The sequence below is a fragment of the Lissotriton vulgaris genome, chromosome 7, assembly GCF_964263255.1.
Source record: "Lissotriton vulgaris chromosome 7, aLisVul1.2, whole genome shotgun sequence".
NCBI lineage: Eukaryota > Metazoa > Chordata > Amphibia > Caudata > Salamandridae > Lissotriton > Lissotriton vulgaris.
Genome location: NC_141695.1, coordinates 1,133,683,912 through 1,133,702,396, shown reverse-complemented (window position 1 = coordinate 1,133,702,396; position 18,485 = coordinate 1,133,683,912). Strand labels below are relative to the sequence as shown.

Below are 18,485 nucleotides of genomic sequence, written 5' to 3'. Positions count from 1 at the left end.
TGCTGCCTTCTGGTTGGCGGAGAGTTTCTCCTTGGTCTGCGCTTGATGTCATTCCATCACCTCTTGACCTCGTCCATTGTCCTCTTGTGCTCCCCGACGGTATTCACCTTGTCCAAGATGTCCCGCCATATTCCATTTTTGGTGCCCAATGACACGTAGGAGGTGACGAACAGTTGTTGATGGTGTTCCATTACCTCCGTGACTATGATCCTGTTTGCCTGCGGACTGAACTTCGTCTTCTTCATCTTCTTGTCCTTGCCCTTCCCTGTCCCTGAGGTCCCAGGCTTAGTCGTCCGGGGTGCTTGTCCAGGGTGCTTGTGGGGTTGCGCTCGTCTTCTGCGCCTGCCCTGGCAGCCTCCATGGTGCTTGGGTGTTGGTCAGTTTGTGTTTGGGTGTTTTTTTCTACTTTTATGGTGATTTTTCCCCCCTGTGTTGCAGGCCTGGTGCTGCTTATTGCTGGTTTCCTCATCGGGCTTTGGCCCATCGCAGGTTTTTTGGTGTTGTGGTTTGTGTTTATGTCTCCATCAAGGTGGTTGTATCGCGGACATTGTCCGCGGTTTCGGCAGACTATTGCATGCTTCCGCCGTGTTGTCAATTCCACGTTGACACGGGGTTATTTTCTCGTGATAGGCTGCGATGTTGGAAGTTGTGTTACGCTACTCTTGCCTTTAGAAATTCATTCAATGACTACTGTGTTAGTAAAATACTGTTCATTATTTCTATTGAGCACAGCCAGTCGTGGTTGATGTAAGGGTTGGGACACACACCATCACACTGTGGTCTTTAGCAATGTTCACACATGTAAATTCCTTCCTGTCAAGGGAAACCAAATGCATCAAAATGACAAGCCCACAAAGGAAAAACGTCTGCAATTATAGAGCCCCTTTGAGACATATTTTACCTTACCCTTAAAATTGCATTGCATTTTATAGACTGACTTTTGTGCAGATTTTTTCGTTGGAAACATTAAAGATAAATAGGTGGCAGTTTTCCAATAAAAGATTGCATGTGTCTGGAAGATGTGGCGAATTCCTTTAATAAATGTCTGGATCTTGGAGGTGTGGTTGACATATATTCACGGAAGTGGTTCTTTGGGGTAGTTCATTACAGGAAATTTGATTTTGTGTTGTTTAGTACTGACACACAGATTGCCAACCTAGTTATTTGTGGAAGCACAGACTTGTAGGCAGGAAAGGCCAAGTCTGCTCTCCCAGCGGCCCTGCGGGAGCGAACGAAATGGCAGGCAGAAGATGCAATTTTTTTTGTTTTTCTGTGTGGATGAGAGAAACGTATGGGAACATAAAACCCTCAGAGCATTCGATGTGCTCTTTGCCTCCTAATTGGGCTGAAGACGGAAAAGGCGCCATGTGACTGGAGGCCTCCCTGAGCAGAAAGCAGGGGAGACGGGTCTGGGGAAAAAGTGCTCACTTAATTATGATACTTAGTTGTTCTAAGCACTCTGCAGGACTGGAGGGGGAAGGCGATTAATTATGATCAATGTTTGATCACGGGGGATTGCGGGAGAGAGAGTGGCCTCCTAATTGCCATATTTTGTTCTTGCAGGTCACGATCCTCATCAGCCTGGCCCTGGCCTTCCTCGCCTGCATAGTGTTCCTCGTGGTTTACAAAGCCTTCACCTACGACCACAGCTGCCCAGATGGATTTGTTTACAAGGTAGGTGCAATAGTTACAAAGACCTGTGGATCAGTTACAAGCTTTGTGGCCTATGCCTTTAGGGACGCTGGGCCCAATGGAAACTTCAATTGATGCCTTGTTTGGCTGGACAGCAGAAGGCTCTGGTAAAAGAAAGGCTCCTTGTGGACAGGGAGAAAGAATAGTCAAGGCGCTTGACACGGTTTCAATTATTCGCTATGTGCCTATTTCTTCCTCTATAGGGATGGAACCGTATTTAACTTGGGTAGTGAACCCAGAGCATGGGTTTTATCTTACACACCTACGACTTAACACAGTTACATTTTTATTAGCATTTCCCATGACAGGCCCTTGGTTTGCTACACTTCTGCGTTGCCAGTGTGATGCTGCTTCAACCCAAACCACGACGCACATTATGCTCTTTTACATATTATACCACACTTTAAGATCTCGATTTTTACGCCCCATTAAGAAGGGTTTTTTTTTAAAGCCTGTTCACCCCTAGAACCTTTTTCTCTGTTTTGAATTATATTTCCTCTGCACTTAAGTTGTGGAAAAATACGCCTCATAGTTATAGTTTAGCTACAATGTTACTCCAAATTTCAGTTTTCATTAATATTTTCTGATTTACTGTTCGCATTAATATTTTTTAGTAACCTGCCCTTTAACCAAATGGATTTGAATTTGTTATATCTGTTTATATATATGACTGACTTGGCTCTTAATTAAGCCAACACCTGTTCACATTAACCGGCTTGTTTTATAGTTTTAAAATAGAAAGGTTACCTCGGTTTCCTCGATCGCATGATACAAATGCACACGCTTGAAACACAGGTGTTAATCATTCAACCTGGGGACAATCCACCACAGTAAATTGCAGGAGCATACACTGAAAACTTTAATTTGCATACATTTAATTTCACACTTCTAGGATTTGTACAAGTCTCATAATAGTCAGGAATCAACGTGAATGAGTATGTTTGCATTTTGTAGATTTCCCTCTTCAAGTGTTTGCGAAGAATCCTCCAATGAGAGCAGTAGCAACTTTAGAACAAAATGTTTACTTGGAGAGAATGATAAATGCATAGAAAACCTCCTAACAGAAGTGGTGTGGGTAAAATGCAAATGGACAAAGTAGGGCAATATCACTGAGAAGGCCAGGACACAGCAAAAGTCTACATAGGGGTTGAGTTTCAGAAGTCTTGTAAGTGGTTTGTGGCTACTTCTCAAAATGAAATAATTTCCCCACATATATTCTCTAAAGTGTCCCGGTTCCTACCACAGGTAAGTATCTCTCAATCAACTGTGAAGCATTCCTAGGCACTAGGCCTGGTCGAGCACCAAGATGGTGGCCTGACAGTGAAGCTCCAGAGCTACAGCGCAGATGAAGCTGCCCAGAGACGCATAAGCGTGGCCAACTTACTCCCTAAGAGCAGCGCCAGTTGGCTGAAGCTTGCAGGCATGCGGGGAGAGCAGTGGGGGCGGTGAGAGCGCCCCGTAAAATCTGAAGCGGCTGCCTCTCGACGGCGGCCAGATGCGGTCATCAGAGGCCCCCGATGTCCGGGGTTGTGTTCGACCCTGAGGGCAGGGCTGCCGTCGCCAAGAGCGGTCAAGGGAGTCAATCGAGCCCAGGGAGCCGCAGCCATTCCCATTGTGGCCGCGAGGGACCAGCATTCCTTAGATCCTGTACCGGGATGTGGCGGTGAGATTAGCGCGTGGGTGCGGAGCCTCCCCTCCTTCCCCATAGATCGAATATGCGTTTTGAGTGAGGAGGGCACAGCACACGGATTGCGGGTGGGATCAGCTCCCTGTATGTCCCTAATGGGGATGATGGACACTTACGGAGGACCCACGGGGAGTTGTACACTCACGTGACCCTCTTTCTGCAGGTGCAAAGATGGAGTGCAACACCTGGAGGCACTGCAATACAGTAGAAGAGGAGCCATGATTATGATTGGAGGGGCTGGTGAGGCGAAGTGCTGAACGTGTTTGCAACCCACACCCATAATTTTGAACGGTGGAGCGGTGGAGTTTGAGGATGCCCGTGCATTGGGCCTCACAATATTGTCTAGCTCAGATATGTTGTTCTTCATTTCACACTAGCTCCCGATTGTTCAACATGGGTCGGAGTGACCCTAAGCAACGTCAGCTCACTTTTGAGGCTTCCAAGACCCTAGGAAGGAGGGGTAGGGACGAAGCGCCACATGCTGATCCCCCTGAGATGGCTGATCCCCCGGGAGCTGGCGGCGCAGCGTTGGAGGGAAACGCTGCCATCATGGCCGAATTGCGTGCTGGCTTTAAGACCATAGATGCTCGTTTTGACAAACTGGGTGCACGGATGGTTGGCATGCATGGCTGACTGGAGGAGCATGAGGTTCACTTAGAAGCTGCTGAGAAACGCATCTCTGATAGTGAGGACTTGCAAGCCGCATTGGTTAAACACCTAGACTGTACAGGACGCCTGCTGAAAATGACAGCGGCAAAGGCGTAGGATATTGAAGCGCCATCGTGTTGTACCAATTTATGAATTGCGGGGATCGCCGAGACCATTAACACCAGCTCCATGGCGGGGTATGTGTAACGGTTATTGTCGTACCTCTTTGGCAGACTCTTTTTCTAATACATTTGTGGTGGAGCAGGCTCATCGGTCCCTGGCCCCCTATGTCTGTTTCTGGCCCACCCCCTTCTTATCATTGCACGATTGTTCAATTACCATGATAGAGATGTTGCTTTGAAAATGGACCGGCAGGTGGAAAATCTGCAGTATCAGGGAATGACTTTCTCGCTCTACCCAGACTTCACACCAATGGTGCAGGAGGCCCGGCGTAACTTCCAAGATATCAAAAGGAACTAACGGAACCAGAACACCATGTTGTACCCAGTGAAGCTCCGTGTTCAGCTTAATGTCAAAAATATTATTTTTGTCACACTTGAGGAGGAAGCTGACTTGAAATAGCGATGGTGTGAGTGGAGAGGGGACAGCAGGAGTTCCTCGCTTCAACTATTGGCGCAGACAAATTTATTGAGGACATAGATAGCTTGATGGCTCACGGGCCCCTGGTTCCGACGGCCTCACAGGTGCATTTTATAAGGCTTATAAGGTGCAGCTTGTCTCACAATTACTAGAGGTTTATGCTGAAGCGTTAAAATCTGGAGAGCTGCCCCTCACAATGCGTGAGGCAATAGTAACTTTACTCTTGAAGCCGGGAAAGCCGTCCAACAACTGTACCTCTTACAGGCCACTGTCCCTGTTAAACCAGGATAGTAATATAGGGCCAGATGTAGGTATCCCTTTACCGGTCGGAAACGGCAGAAAATACCGATTTTCGGCTGTTTCCGACCGGTAAAGGGCGATGGAGATATAGGGGCAAAAAAAACGTACATTTTCGGTAATTTTACAATTACAGAATGGGTAAATTTACCGATTCTGTACATTTTACCGATTCGGTAAATTTACCATTCGGTAAAAATACCGAAAATGTATTTTGTGATGTAGGTAGCACTTCTAACAGTGCTACAGGGCCTTTAGAATTCGGTATTTACCATGCAATACAATTGCATGGTAAATTACGAATTCTCGTGTACATGCACATCTGGGCATGTACACCTGTGCCATGTGGCACACAGACATGCCACGTGGCGCAAAAGCCAGTTACAGGGGTGCAACAGGGTGTCAAAGTGACACCCTGTCCCCCTTAGCAATTCGGTATTTGCTATTGAATCCTATGGGCTTCAAGGCCCATAGGATTTAATAGCAAATACCGATTCGGTATTTACCGAATCGGTAAATACCGAATTTTACCGATTCGGTAAAAAATACCGAATTTTTACCTACATCTCATTTACCGATTCATAAATACCGAATCAGTAAAATTCGGTATTTATGAATCGGTAAATGAGATTTACCTACATCTGGCCCATAGTTGCTAAAGTATTGGCCATGAGTATTTCGCTCATTATTGGGAAGATTATATCCCCTTTCCAGTCAGGATTCATGGCGAACTGGTCAACGTCCGTAAATCTACGTACACTGTTTGCAGTCATCAATCAGATTAACCCTGAGATTCCTGCTGCAACAATATTATTAGATGCAGAGAAAGCATTTGATTCCCTTGAGTGGGAGATCTCACACGCAGAGTTAAGCAAACTTGGCTTCCCTCAAAATTTACGGTCCTTGGACAGCCTTCTATACACCAATCTATTTGCACAACTATGTATAAATGGGGTATTATCTAAAATGTTTACGTTATCTCAGGGCACCAGGCAGGGCTGCCCACTTTCACCTCTAAATGTTATCATTGTGATGGACCCATTGGTGTGGCATCTGCAGGAACGGCACCCTCAGCGGGGAATAGGATTTCCTCAGGACCCCTTACTCACATCATCATATGCAGACGACATCCTTCTATTCGTCCAGGAGCCGGCCCTAAATCTTCCTCATATTATGAGAGGTGGTGCGGTTTGGCCCCTTCTCTGGGCCGGTCATAAATTGGAAAAAATAAGAAATATTCCCCCAAACAGATGCCACCATTCCATTTACATTGGAATTCCTGCTGCGTTGGTGCGATGATCCCGCTAGATACCTTGGGCGTGGACTCAGGAGAAGGCCGGCCGAGATCCATACCTTGCAAACCATAAGCTGGGCTTGGGAGCGTCTGCGCAGGTACCTGGGAGCTGAACCTTGTACTCTCCACATTTGTCGTTCTAAACAGTCCCTGGATAGCACCCACGAATGAAACACTGATGCAGCGGGCTCTTAACCGCTGTCAAATTCAGGGGCGGACACTTCTGCACGGTGGCGGACTTGACTGGGGATCATGATGTAACCATGTTAGACCCTTTTCTAGTACACAAAACGGGAATGGTACTGATCACTGCACTATATCCTGAGAAAGAGAGCCTGTAGCTTTCTCCCCACTAACAACAATTATTACCGCGCCAGATGGCGCGCACTTAGTGCCCAATTGTATCGGCAAGCACAGGCACTCCGACCAATAATCGGTGTTGGAGCCCGCACAGCCTGGGAGAGAGACATAGAGCAGCCCATGACTGAAAAGATGTGGTCCTACTGTTACGAACAGACACGTCTAGTGTCAAATAATTATAGACATAAACTCTTGGGGCCTCATTTATGAGAAATGACGCATCGCTGCGTGAAAGCAGCGATGCGTCATTTCTCAGTGCGCACTCCTTGCGACATGATTGATGCGTCATATTTACATTATGACGCATCATGTCGCAAGGAGTTACAGATACGTCAGTATTTCTGACGTATCCGTAAGCGCAAAAGTGACGCATTGCTGGAGTGTGTCACAAAAGTGACGCAACTCCAGCAATGCGTCCTTTCACATGGGGAAAGCCCCATGTGAAAGGGCTTGCGTCAGTCTTACACCTGCTGTGAGGCAGGCGCAAGATTTTGACGCAACAGCATCCTAAAAGTGACGCAGTGAAATCTCATAGATTTCACTGCGTCACTATTACGAGGCTTTTTGCGGGGGAACGCCCCCTCTGCATACATTATACCTGACGCAGGTATAATGTGGCGCAGGGGTTTAAAAAGTGACGCATCTACTTTTTTAATATGGCGCAACAAGGCGCATTTTTTACGCCGCTGGTGCGTCACAAAAAGTGACGCACCGGCGGCGCAAAACTGACACAAGGCCTCATAAATAGGGGCCTTGCCCTTTAAGTACCTACATAGACTCCATGTTACCCCTGTGCTGCTTGCAAGGATGGACTGTGCAAAATCGGATTGCTGCCAGAGATGTGCGATGGTGCATGCTGACTTCATTCATTTGGCATGGAATTGACCAGCGGTGCTGGGCTATTGGGGGGCTGTGTTTGGACATCTTGAGCAAATGGTTGAGATTGAACTCTCACATGCACTCTTGCTGGCCCTACTGGGGCATGTGCTCCCGTTGAGTCTGGGGATGAGGCATTGCACTGCAATTGCGCTAATGCTAGCTAAAAGACAGATTTCTCTGGGACCTTGCCGCCTCTGGTAGGGACCTGGCTCTGAGACATGATGTACGGTGAAACGATTAGTGATGTATATGCATTCTTGTTACCGCTTGCTTCCTGCCCCAAAAACATTTGGCAGCCACTCCGTTCCTATTTACTTTCGCACCCGGAGCTTACTGACTAAAATGTATCGAATGCTGATGTGGTTGTTGGATTAGCCGACCGCTCCTGTTAATCGGGATTACCTAACTGTTTCTGTTACATGGGCCTGTATTGTTGTTTCACAGTTAATGATTATGGAACTGCTACTGCTGTGTGTGGCTAATTTTTGTCCTTATCCATCAAAGATTGGTTCATGTTATCCACACTGCAGTCCTGAATAAGTTCAATGTAGATATGTGGTACACAGCCCCTGCAGTGTAAAATCTGGCACTAGCATATCCACCACCTATCATGGCACCACTCCAACTGCACCACTCGCATTCCTTACAGAACACTCATCAACTTCCACATTCTAGACCCTTCACGAGGTGCCACATAATATACATATTACAGGACATGCCACAGTACCAACATTGCATTTATGATTAAGGTATAGCACTGCTCATTTCAAACAATGATACAACTGTTAGTATAAATGTACCTAAAATGAAACACTATCTTCTCATGTATGAATATCTGCAAGCAGCAGTAATCTGAAAAAAACACAAAAAAGCAAAGTGCTTGCCCTAGGTTAAAATATGAAAAAAATCAAGAAAACAGATATTGTCCTCTCCTTTTAACTTTACTGGCTGAATAAGGAATAAGGAAAATGTTCATACTTCAATTTAGTATAAGTGAAAGAGATTGATCAAAGTGTGGTATTTCAGCAAAGCTAACAAGCTTCGAAAAAAACCAACAGCCTTGCTTTGACATTGCTGGTCTGCTCCCCATAATAGTTGTGCGATGTGAAAAGAAATGCAGTACAAGCCTTTGCAAAGCCAATATCAGCAGGTAGTCATCTTGGAACATTATTCTGAATACTCTCAAATTGCCGATCATGTTGTGTCAAGGTTAAATGTGAAAGTCATCTTAGAATCGTATAACAACATTGTTCGACGTTTCAAGATGACCAAAACATTACATCTTAACTCACAATAATTGCCATTTTGTAATTATTCAAAGCAATGTTTCCTGATGACTGCCTACTGTTATTAGATTTTCCAATACTTGTGCCATGATTCAAAAAGCGTTAGCATAGCTTAAAGTGATAGCTATGGGTGACAGGCAGTGGTGTCAGCATGGGAGGCAATGCGAGAGAGAGAGAGAGCGAGAGAGAGATGCAGGAGAAGGAAGAGAGAGAGAGCAAGAGAGTGAGATGCAGGAGAAGAGAGAGAGCCATGGAAAGAGCAGGAGAGAGAGGGAGAGCGAGAGACTCAGAGGAGTAGGAGTGAACTGTTACCACCCAAGGATTGGCAAAACACAGGTATTAACCCAAACCCCCCAACTTATCGCTTGGACCCTCAAAATCTTAATGGAGCTTGACAGACCAGATGGACTTTTGCCACCGTGTTGGGAATGGAGAAAGGGCAAAAGTAAAAGTCATACATATCATCAACTGTTAAGTTCAATATGTTCAGTCAATGACACAAAGTTGAAGAAGTTTCCAAAACCTTTATTTATCATTTAGGGAAATTGGTATGGTTTCTCATCTTTATTCCAATACGACCAAATGTACAGAAATATAAAGAAAAGGGTTGATTAGTGACAGCATAAATCAAACTGAGTGTTCCATAAAGGAATTGTGTCAATACACTAGCTAAAGAAGCCTAACCAACCCTAATAGAGATCCCATGAAGAATTCCTTCTAGAAAAGATCAAGATTTTCAGAGCGTAGATAAAGTCTGGAAAATCCCATAAAGGGTCACTCTGGAAATTCAGCTGAGATTCCAACAGCTGCAGTAGCAACCATTAAAATAAATCAGTGATAGAGGAATGGTTGTTGCAGTATCATTGATCAAGAAGAGTCGGAATGAAGAAGGGTAAAGTCACCTTTGGCAGTAGCTTTCAGCAACTAGGAGCAAGGGAAATGCTGTTTAGGATGGTTAAGAATGGAGTCTATCAAAGTAGAGTCAAAAAGGGGGTCTCAGTAAAAGTCCAAAAGTTCTCATCTCCTCTCTGTGTAGGAACACTCAATTATAGTATAAAAATGCACAACAATGTAACGAAAATTAGTAGGTGTATGATACTTTTAGCGAATAGAAACCGCTCATGTAATGGTGTCGTCGACATCCGCTGCTTGTTCTCCGGATTCCCAGAGTAAACATTCACTCCGGTATATAGTAAATTCAATGTTGCAAATATGGAAAAATGGAGGAAAGTTGTCATGAGAACCTTCTTATCTAAGCTATTAGCTACAATCAATTTTCTATTGTTTATACAAACAGCGTAACAAATGCAATGAAACATACATAAAATATATCTGAATTATTCTTTGGTCTAACAGTCTATTCATTATAAATACACAGCAAAGTTCACTATTAAAGCAGGATGATCTAACATGGTGTGATGAAGCAAAAGAACATAATCTTGAAGTCAGCACATTCTTTAGTACGATGCTGGAGCTACGCAAAATATTATAAATAAATGTTTATTTAGCAGTGAGCAAGAGCTGAAAGAGGAATGGTATAGGCCTAGTTACAGAAGCACATTAGAAATGATAGCCTACTACATGTTTCCTTGATGTTATTTTTCCTACACGTTTAAAGCTAGCATATTTCTCCTATGTATGATTTACATATGCATTTTTTTAGCTGAGTTTAATTGCATTCTAAAGAGATTTCTACACGTTTAAAGTGGGCACATTTTCCTGTGTGTTATTTTTTTCATACAAAATGTTTTCTACAAAGTTTTAAATGTGTTCTATGGTGAAATTCTAGTGTGGTGTGCATGTCGAAATTTGATTTTAAAGTTTTATTTCTTAGACTTTGCAATGTGGGTAGCATTGCAGTACATGCTTTGGCGAAGATAGTAGCAGCAGGTAGCTATCTTGGAACATTATTATGAATACTTCCAAATTGCCCATCATCTTGTATGTAGGTGCAATGCGAAAGCCATCTTAGAATCGTATAACAGATTTGTTAGACAGTTTCAAGAAGACCATCACATTACATCTCAATGCACAATGATTGCCATTTCGGAATTATATAACCCAATGTTTCAAGATGACTGCCTACTGCTATAAGCTATGCGAATACTTGTTCCATGATTCCAAAAGCATTGGCAAACCTTATGGTGACAGCTGTGAGTGACAGGCAGCAGTGTCAGCAGGGGAGGCAATAGGAGACAGAGAGATCAATAGATAGATAGATAAATAGATAGATAGATAGATAGATAGATAGATAGATAGATAGATAGATAGATAGATAGATAGATAGATAGAGAGAGACCCAGAGGGGTAGGAGCGCTCTGTGTTTTATAATAACTCCTAATCTGTTTTCTCTATCAGTTTGGCCCTTCAGTTCATGCTTCACGAATGGAGATGCTGGTTTGCCATTTGATGCTGCAAGCTCAAAAAGGCAATGCAATTTTTCTTTGCTAATGAAAAAGACAGAGGATTTAGTATAACTTTCTTTAATACAATGCAATTTGTTGATAGGAGCAAAAGGCTCCAAATAGCAAAAGGGTGGATTTGATAGGAATTCCTGCCCTAAAGCTGGAATTAGAAGGGTGGAGAAAGTGCTGCACTTCCACAAATAAACTCAGCAGGCCACTGACATGTTTCTCCAGAATCTTGGAAAACATATGTTACAGGGAAATAGGGCAGAAATTTATTCGACAATTAACTCCCCACCCTTCTTCAAGCGCCTTGAGACCCTCTGGGTATGTAGCGCGCTATACAAATCTTTTGACTTGACTTGACTTGACTTAAACAGACAAGTGAAACAGATGTTTTTGTCTTCACACCCTTCTGGGGGATATTCAAAATAGATTTTCTGTAAACACCTCTTCCATCAATGACTTTTCTTCAAGAGATGTGTCCCTGCCGTTATTTTTGTACCATCATTGAAACCAGCAGTGATCTTCTTAGGACGGCTGGAACTGGGGGATTCTTAACTGGAAAGTGCATGGACCACCTGTTAGTATATATTCATAAACTGGTATTGCAGAGAAATTTCCTGAAAACTTGTCATTCTCTGGTACCCAGTGCTACATAATACTTTATACACATATGTCTAAAACATGCAGAATTCCCTACATACACCCACTTTTTATTCTTCCTTAACGTTCTGTGAATGTATGCCATCCTAACATACTAAAATTGACTTCGAGCCAAACAAGTGCTTAATTTGAGCCAGTGTTCACCAGTGGGTCTTCCTGGCATTCATTTTTGCAGACAAGCACTTATTTTTCCTTACCAGATATTGACTGAGAGCAAGAAAGTTAAAAACACACAAAAGGAAAGAAGGAGGTGAGAAAGATCAAAAAAACATCACAACGAGAGAAAACAGTAGCAAGATAAAGGGGCTGGGGGAGCCTGATAGTGGATTAAAGAGGCGTGAGGTGCATTCAAGATTAAGCAGCATAAATATTTGTCCCACTGAATTCTAATAGGACTGGCCGTAGGCTTCTAATCAGAGCCTTGGTCACCAACACTTATTCTTTTATTATTTCACAAATTAACACTACTCAAAGGAAATACATCAGAAACCCTCACTCCATTATTGTTGACCTCATATTTAACTCTAATATTCACATATCCTCAAATCATTTCTTTATTGAAAGAATATACAACCATAGCAAACAACTATCACTCTTGGACCACGTTTAAATTCAATGTTGGCTTATGGAGGCCGTGGAAGAAAGCTTACCGGCCACTGTAAAACGCTTAGGCTGTTCTTTGCCACCTGCACCCTGGTTTAATGAGAAGTTAAAACTACTTGAGAAGAGACAATGCAAAGTCCCAGAAAGGCTTTCGAGAAACTCCTCCACAGAAGACACCAAAATCAACTATAGAGCAGCATTAAAAAAATATTATGGGCTCTATAAATCTGCTCGAGCTGCTTTTCATTCAACTAAAATTCTAAGAGCTCAACCAGCTCTAAAACACTTTTTAAAGTGGTCAGGGAAATATCTGACCCCTGCAATTTGCCTCCTTGTACTGCCCTTTCTCAAACTTAATCCGAGGAGCTTGCCATCTTCTTTATTCAAAAAGTGGAAAATATCCACTCTCAATTGATTATCAACTGCACACAGGAAGGATAATGAATGATACTGTTGTTACTACTGACATTCAGAACCTTTCTCTTGTTGCTAGTCAGTGCTCTTGGACCACTGTCATTCAGTTATCGAAGTTTAGTAGATGGTCCCCTTAGACATTGCATCTTTGAAATCTATCCTTCAGTCTATCAAGTCCGGCTCCCGCCTGGATCCTTCGTCACCTCATGTCCTCAGCCAGCTGAATCTTAACCTGTTATCAATATTTATGGATCTTCTTAATGCTTCACTTTTGGAAGGGTCTGTCCCTCAGAAGTGGACACATGCTACAACCCTTGCTCTTCTGAAAAAAGTGAATTTGGACCCGACCAATCTATCAAATTTCTGCCCTATTTCCCTGTAACATATGTTTTCCAAGATTCTGGAGAAACATGTCAGTGGCCTGCTGAGTTTATTTTGTGGAAGTGCAGCACTTTCTCCACCCTTCTAATTCCAGCTTTAGGGCAGGAATTCCTATCAAATCCACCCTTTTGTGGGAAACTGAGCTTCTAAGGCAGCACCTAGATGAGGAAGAAGTAACTGTGCTCATCTCATTAGACCTTAGAGTGGCCTTTAATACCGTGTCGCATTCCATTCTGGTGGAAAAACTGATGTCACTTGACCTTGATGGCTTAGGTCTGGAGTGATTTCGATCTTTCCTTAAAGACTGGTGTTTTCTTCCACGGTCAGGTCTCACTCACAAACACTTTCCTCTGGATTCCCGCAAGGCTCTGTGCTCAGCCTGATTCTGTTTCACATCTACATCCACACTCTGGCAGATAAGGTAGAGAGCAGTGGCTCGTTCCTTTTATTCCTATGCAGATGACACCTAGATCATCTCCACTCTGTTATCTAATTATGGCTCCTCTGATCTCAGTTTGCGCTTTAATTGCATTTCCTCTTGGATGAATAACAACTCACTCAGGCACAATGGGGACATAACTGAGATCATGATTTTGGGCAAGAACCCTGCTCTCTGGGAACCACAATATTGGCCTACTTCTACTATAGGTGCTTGGCCCACACCATCATCAATGGGCAAGTACTTGGGCTTCCTTATGGATCACATGTGATCTATGAAGTCGCAAGTGGCAAGGTGACAGCCACTTGTTTTGCAGTGCTCAAATGGCTTATCATCTCCAGACTAGATTATGGAAATGTGTTGTATCTGGGAGCCGACAAAGCTACTATCCATCGGCTTCAGCTAGTGCAGAATGCTGCTGCTATGCTTCTCTATTGCTTTCCATAATCTGCCTCAGTCTTGAATCTTCTTCACAAGCTTCACTGGTTTATGATTCTGGATCATATCAAACTCAAAGCGCTATGCTATAAGTTCAAGATAAAAACTGGTTCTGGACCTAACTATGTTCAGGATCAGGTACTCCCTTATCATCCTCTCGCTCTCTGAGATCCTCGTATCGGACCTTGTTTACAGTTCCTAAGTTCTGTTTGTCTCGTATGAAGGGGCGCTCTTTTTCTTATTTCGGCCCAAAACAGTGGAACTCTCTTCCAGATTCCCTGAGAAACTACCCCTCTCTTTTTGCTTTTCGCAAGGGCCTGGAAACCTGGCTTTTCTGAATCTGCTTATTCAGCTCTCTGCATCTTGGAAACCCCTTGGGGTAGCTGTGCGCATTATAAGTTTCAATAACATAACATATACATTCTGTAGCTTATAACGTAATTATTTATTTACCCGCAGAAACTTTAAGCTGCACTTTGCCATGACTACACTTACAAATCTTAAAAATGGAACAAAATAGGAAGGGAATCTGACATGATTTGCTTTGAAACAATGTATGTTATATTATAATTCCTTATTATATTTCATTGTTTAAATCCTTCCTTTTCCTTACACTTATATCAAAAGAACCATTATTACGTTTGAAGAACTTTGTTCCCTTCTCAGTGCTATGTTAGTGTCAGAAATTAGAGTCCCAAAAAACTGTTAGTGCTCAGTTATTTCCTCTTTGGGTTTATGTGAAGGGAGATAACAAGTAAGCTTATGTTTACCATAATTCAAGTGTTCTTTAAATGACTAATGTAAGGAGTAGTTTGGTGTGTAATATCATGCGCTCTGCTACATTTAAAGCATCAGATGGAACACAGAAACCTAACTTTCAGCCATCTTGTTTTTCTCACTAATACTTTGCGTAAACTCAGTTTATTTATGTGCATGGCACGTTTTGCCTGGGAATATTCAGAATAGATGTTGCACATACAGCACTTCCTTTGATGACGTCACTTCTTAAGACAGTCCCATGCAGTAGCTTTCATCCAGTTATTAAAACCACCGTTGATCAACCTAGGAAGGTTGGGGCCAGCTGACTCAGTGTGCTCCGACCACCTATTTGTATATGTTTTTTAAATGGGCTTTGCAGACGAAAGGCTTCAATACTTTTTATTCTCTGAAGTCCTGTGCCGCACGATTCTTTAAATAGTTATGTTTTAAATATACTCAATTCCCTACCGGTGTTGGCAAAATAGGAGGGGTGAGTGGGGCGGAGAGTGATGTGAAGGTAGAATGAGACAACAGAGTATGCATGTGAGAGAGTGATAGAAGGGGAAAGGGGAAGGCCAGGACAGTCCCTCTTTTTGAGTGCTAAGCTGAAAAGCCACAGAAAAATACAAAAAAGTAGTCCTCTGACATCAATAGCGGAAGGATACATTCACCCAATAATAAGCAGGCCTAGTCCTAAATGCCCCAGGAGTGGGGAAAAAACAAGACTAGGGAGGAAAGCTATGTAATCAGGAGGAGGGAATTTACATACACAAGAAAGTAATTTAATAATGGATCTGTGCAAATCAAAAAGCATGCGCATATTATATGTTGCAGCATAGATTACAACGTTGCCTGTAGCGACACCGCACAAATTGACAAATTAGGAACAATCCTTTATAGATAAGGCAAATTTGTCCCATTTTCTTCAGAGGAGAGGTGCATCTGGAATGGCATTTACATTGGCCTGTTACTGGAGTACATTTAAGGATATTTCCAAATTGGCAGACACAAAACAATTTACGAACGGTGTATAAATAAAAGGAAAAAAGCCAAAAATGTGGCCATTAGTTAGGCATCACAATCAAGGAAACCTCCCAAACAGATCACACAATTTAAAGCACCTGGGAATGCTTTTTGACTCTGTGCATTCTTTTGTTACTTATATAAATGCAGTAGGGAAGCATATCAACCAGCAGGTCTTGTTCTTGTGGAAAACTGCTACGACTCCACACAACCACAAAAGACTGGGGAACATCCTTTATAACGCGGATGTTACACCGCAGTTCCCTTACGACGCAACTTTTACAATGCAAGTTGTAACAACGAATTGCGCTGGGGGGTGCTCCAGGATACTAAATAGTTTCATTTACTATCCAACTCCTTGTCTACTATCCACGGGGACTGGAGTTGGAATAGTAAATTAAACTATTCACTATCCAGCCCCCAACAACGCAAGTCGTGGTAACGACTTGCGTTGTAAAACATGCATCGTAAAGTACTGTGATGTAAGACATCGCGTTGTAACGACATACATCCCAAAAGACTTGTTGAAGGTATGTCTGCAGAGGCGGCTCCTCAATCCACGGAGGAGTGTCACCCCACTAAAATACCCCCAGAGACGAAAAATAAAATGGTAATGAAGTTAATTCAATAGCATTTTATTTTTCATTACTCCGTGCCGAACGGAGTGTCATGACGAGGTAGGCCCTGCTGAATGGCAGCAGCATCATGGAGGAGGGTGGGCTTTGCACTTGTTTAAAGTGCACATGTCTCTTTGGCCAGCCATCTTGCGGCGCCAGACACGCGCACTTTAGACCTTTCCAGGCCTGTAAGTACAGACCTCAAGTGCACTGTGGAGCACCGAGGCAGGCCACTTCCTACAATCAGGGCACCGCTCTTATGCTGGTTAACAGCATGAGAGCACGCCAGGATTGGCTTGGGAGCCAGCCTCGGGGAGAGAAGACAATTGAGGACATCGTACTTTGTTGCAGGAAGATAAGTGTTTTACTTAATATTTTTTTTTTGTGCCACCTGCCCCACCACCCTTGGGACATGCCTGCCGCCAATGCATGTCTGGCCTATTGAAACATAAAGGACCCCAGGCTCTTGGAAGAAACTAATAGATAGAATGCAAAGGGTTCAAAACCAGGCAATTAGAATGTATTTCAACCTTCAAAGACGCAGGTGTGTAAATCCTGCCATATAAACTGTTACGTGACTCTCTGGACATGCAAAGATCGATTCCAGGTCATTCACACATCTTACTGGAGGAGAGAGGAGAATACCTTCCCCACCATGCACCTTCCAGGAATATGTGATAGTCGAAAGCACATATGAGCACCTACGACCCTTTAAACAACACATAGGGGGATCTCAGGGATTTATGATACCTGTTCTGTATAACTATTGAACCCTTGCCTTGGACTGGAGCCCCACCTGGGGCTGTATTATACATAGGGGCATATTTAAAAGCAACTTGTGCCACCAGAGCATCACTTTTTTTGATTCTCCGGTTGCGCAGTGTGCTGGCCCATATTTGCAAGGTCACGCAAAGCCACCCTGCATGGCTTTCTATGGCCTTGTAAATATGGCCTCCTTTCATCCATTACTCTGTGTGAAAGGGATGTTCCATGGGTTTTGCTGTTGGTGTTCCCATGCAACACCCATGAATCCTGATGCATTCCAAGATTTACAAGGTTTTGTAAACCCTGAGAATGGGTCAGATTGTAATGTTAGATTCTCCTAGGGCCATATGTGGGTAGCCCATTTGCGATCGCATATGCTGAAATTTGCAGAATTTCAGCGTTTGCGATCGCAATTCGGGCAGTGTGCTATGTAGCACACAAAAACCCACACGCAAAATAAGGAATCGCAATATTTGCAATTCCTTATTTTGCTATTGCATTTAAGGAATCCCACATTGTGATTCCTCAAATGCAATGTAGGAAGCACCCAAGTTGTGTGAATTTGGCTTAAGGAATCGCAAATTACCACCAACTTCAGGTTGGTGGTAATTTGCGATTTCTTTGAAAAATTCACTTTTTTGCATTTTTCAAAGTGCTGTGTGGCGCACATACATGCCCGTAGGGCATGTATGTGTGCCACATGTGCACACATGTTTATTTCAGGGGTCCCAAAGGGTGTCCTTTTGACACCCTGGCACCCTTGAAATTGCATTCTCAATTTGCGATTCTCTAATTGAGAATCACAAATTGAGAATGTCTTCCCATTCATTCCTATGGGCCTTCTAGTCGATAGGAATGAATGGGAAAGTATTCCGTATTTGCAAATCTCAATTTGTGATTTGCAAATAAGGAAAAAGTGGGATGTGCTAAATATTTTGCTACTTCTACCTACATTGCGTTTTGCGATTCTCTAATTGCGATTCCCTAAAAATCGCAATTTGAGAATCGCAAAACACATATTACCTACATATGGCCCCTAGTGTTGTCCCCTTACTATGTGTGCTGCATTCTGCAGCACACGCAGGAGGACAATGCCATCAATTAATTTCTTTGTGAAGGAAGGTGTCCCTTCCTGCACAAAAACTATCATCCCTGCAATGCAGGCACCCTTGCACTATGGTGCCTGTGTTGGCTCTAGGCAGCCTATTGTGCACCAGTGCACAGGAAAGCAC

General features: G+C 43.3%; 1 protein-coding gene across 1 annotated transcript in view; it reads left to right on the top strand.

Moving 5' to 3' along the window:
• The window catches only part of NSG2 (neuronal vesicle trafficking associated 2), a 190,158-nt gene that overhangs the window by 157,833 nt on the left and 13,840 nt on the right, over positions 1-18,485 (top strand). Inside the window, exon 4 of the mRNA XM_086931572.1 lies at positions 1,564-1,674. Within this exon, the coding sequence (XP_086787698.1) occupies positions 1,564-1,674 (111 nt within the window). The remainder of the gene's footprint in view (positions 1-1,563; positions 1,675-18,485) is intronic.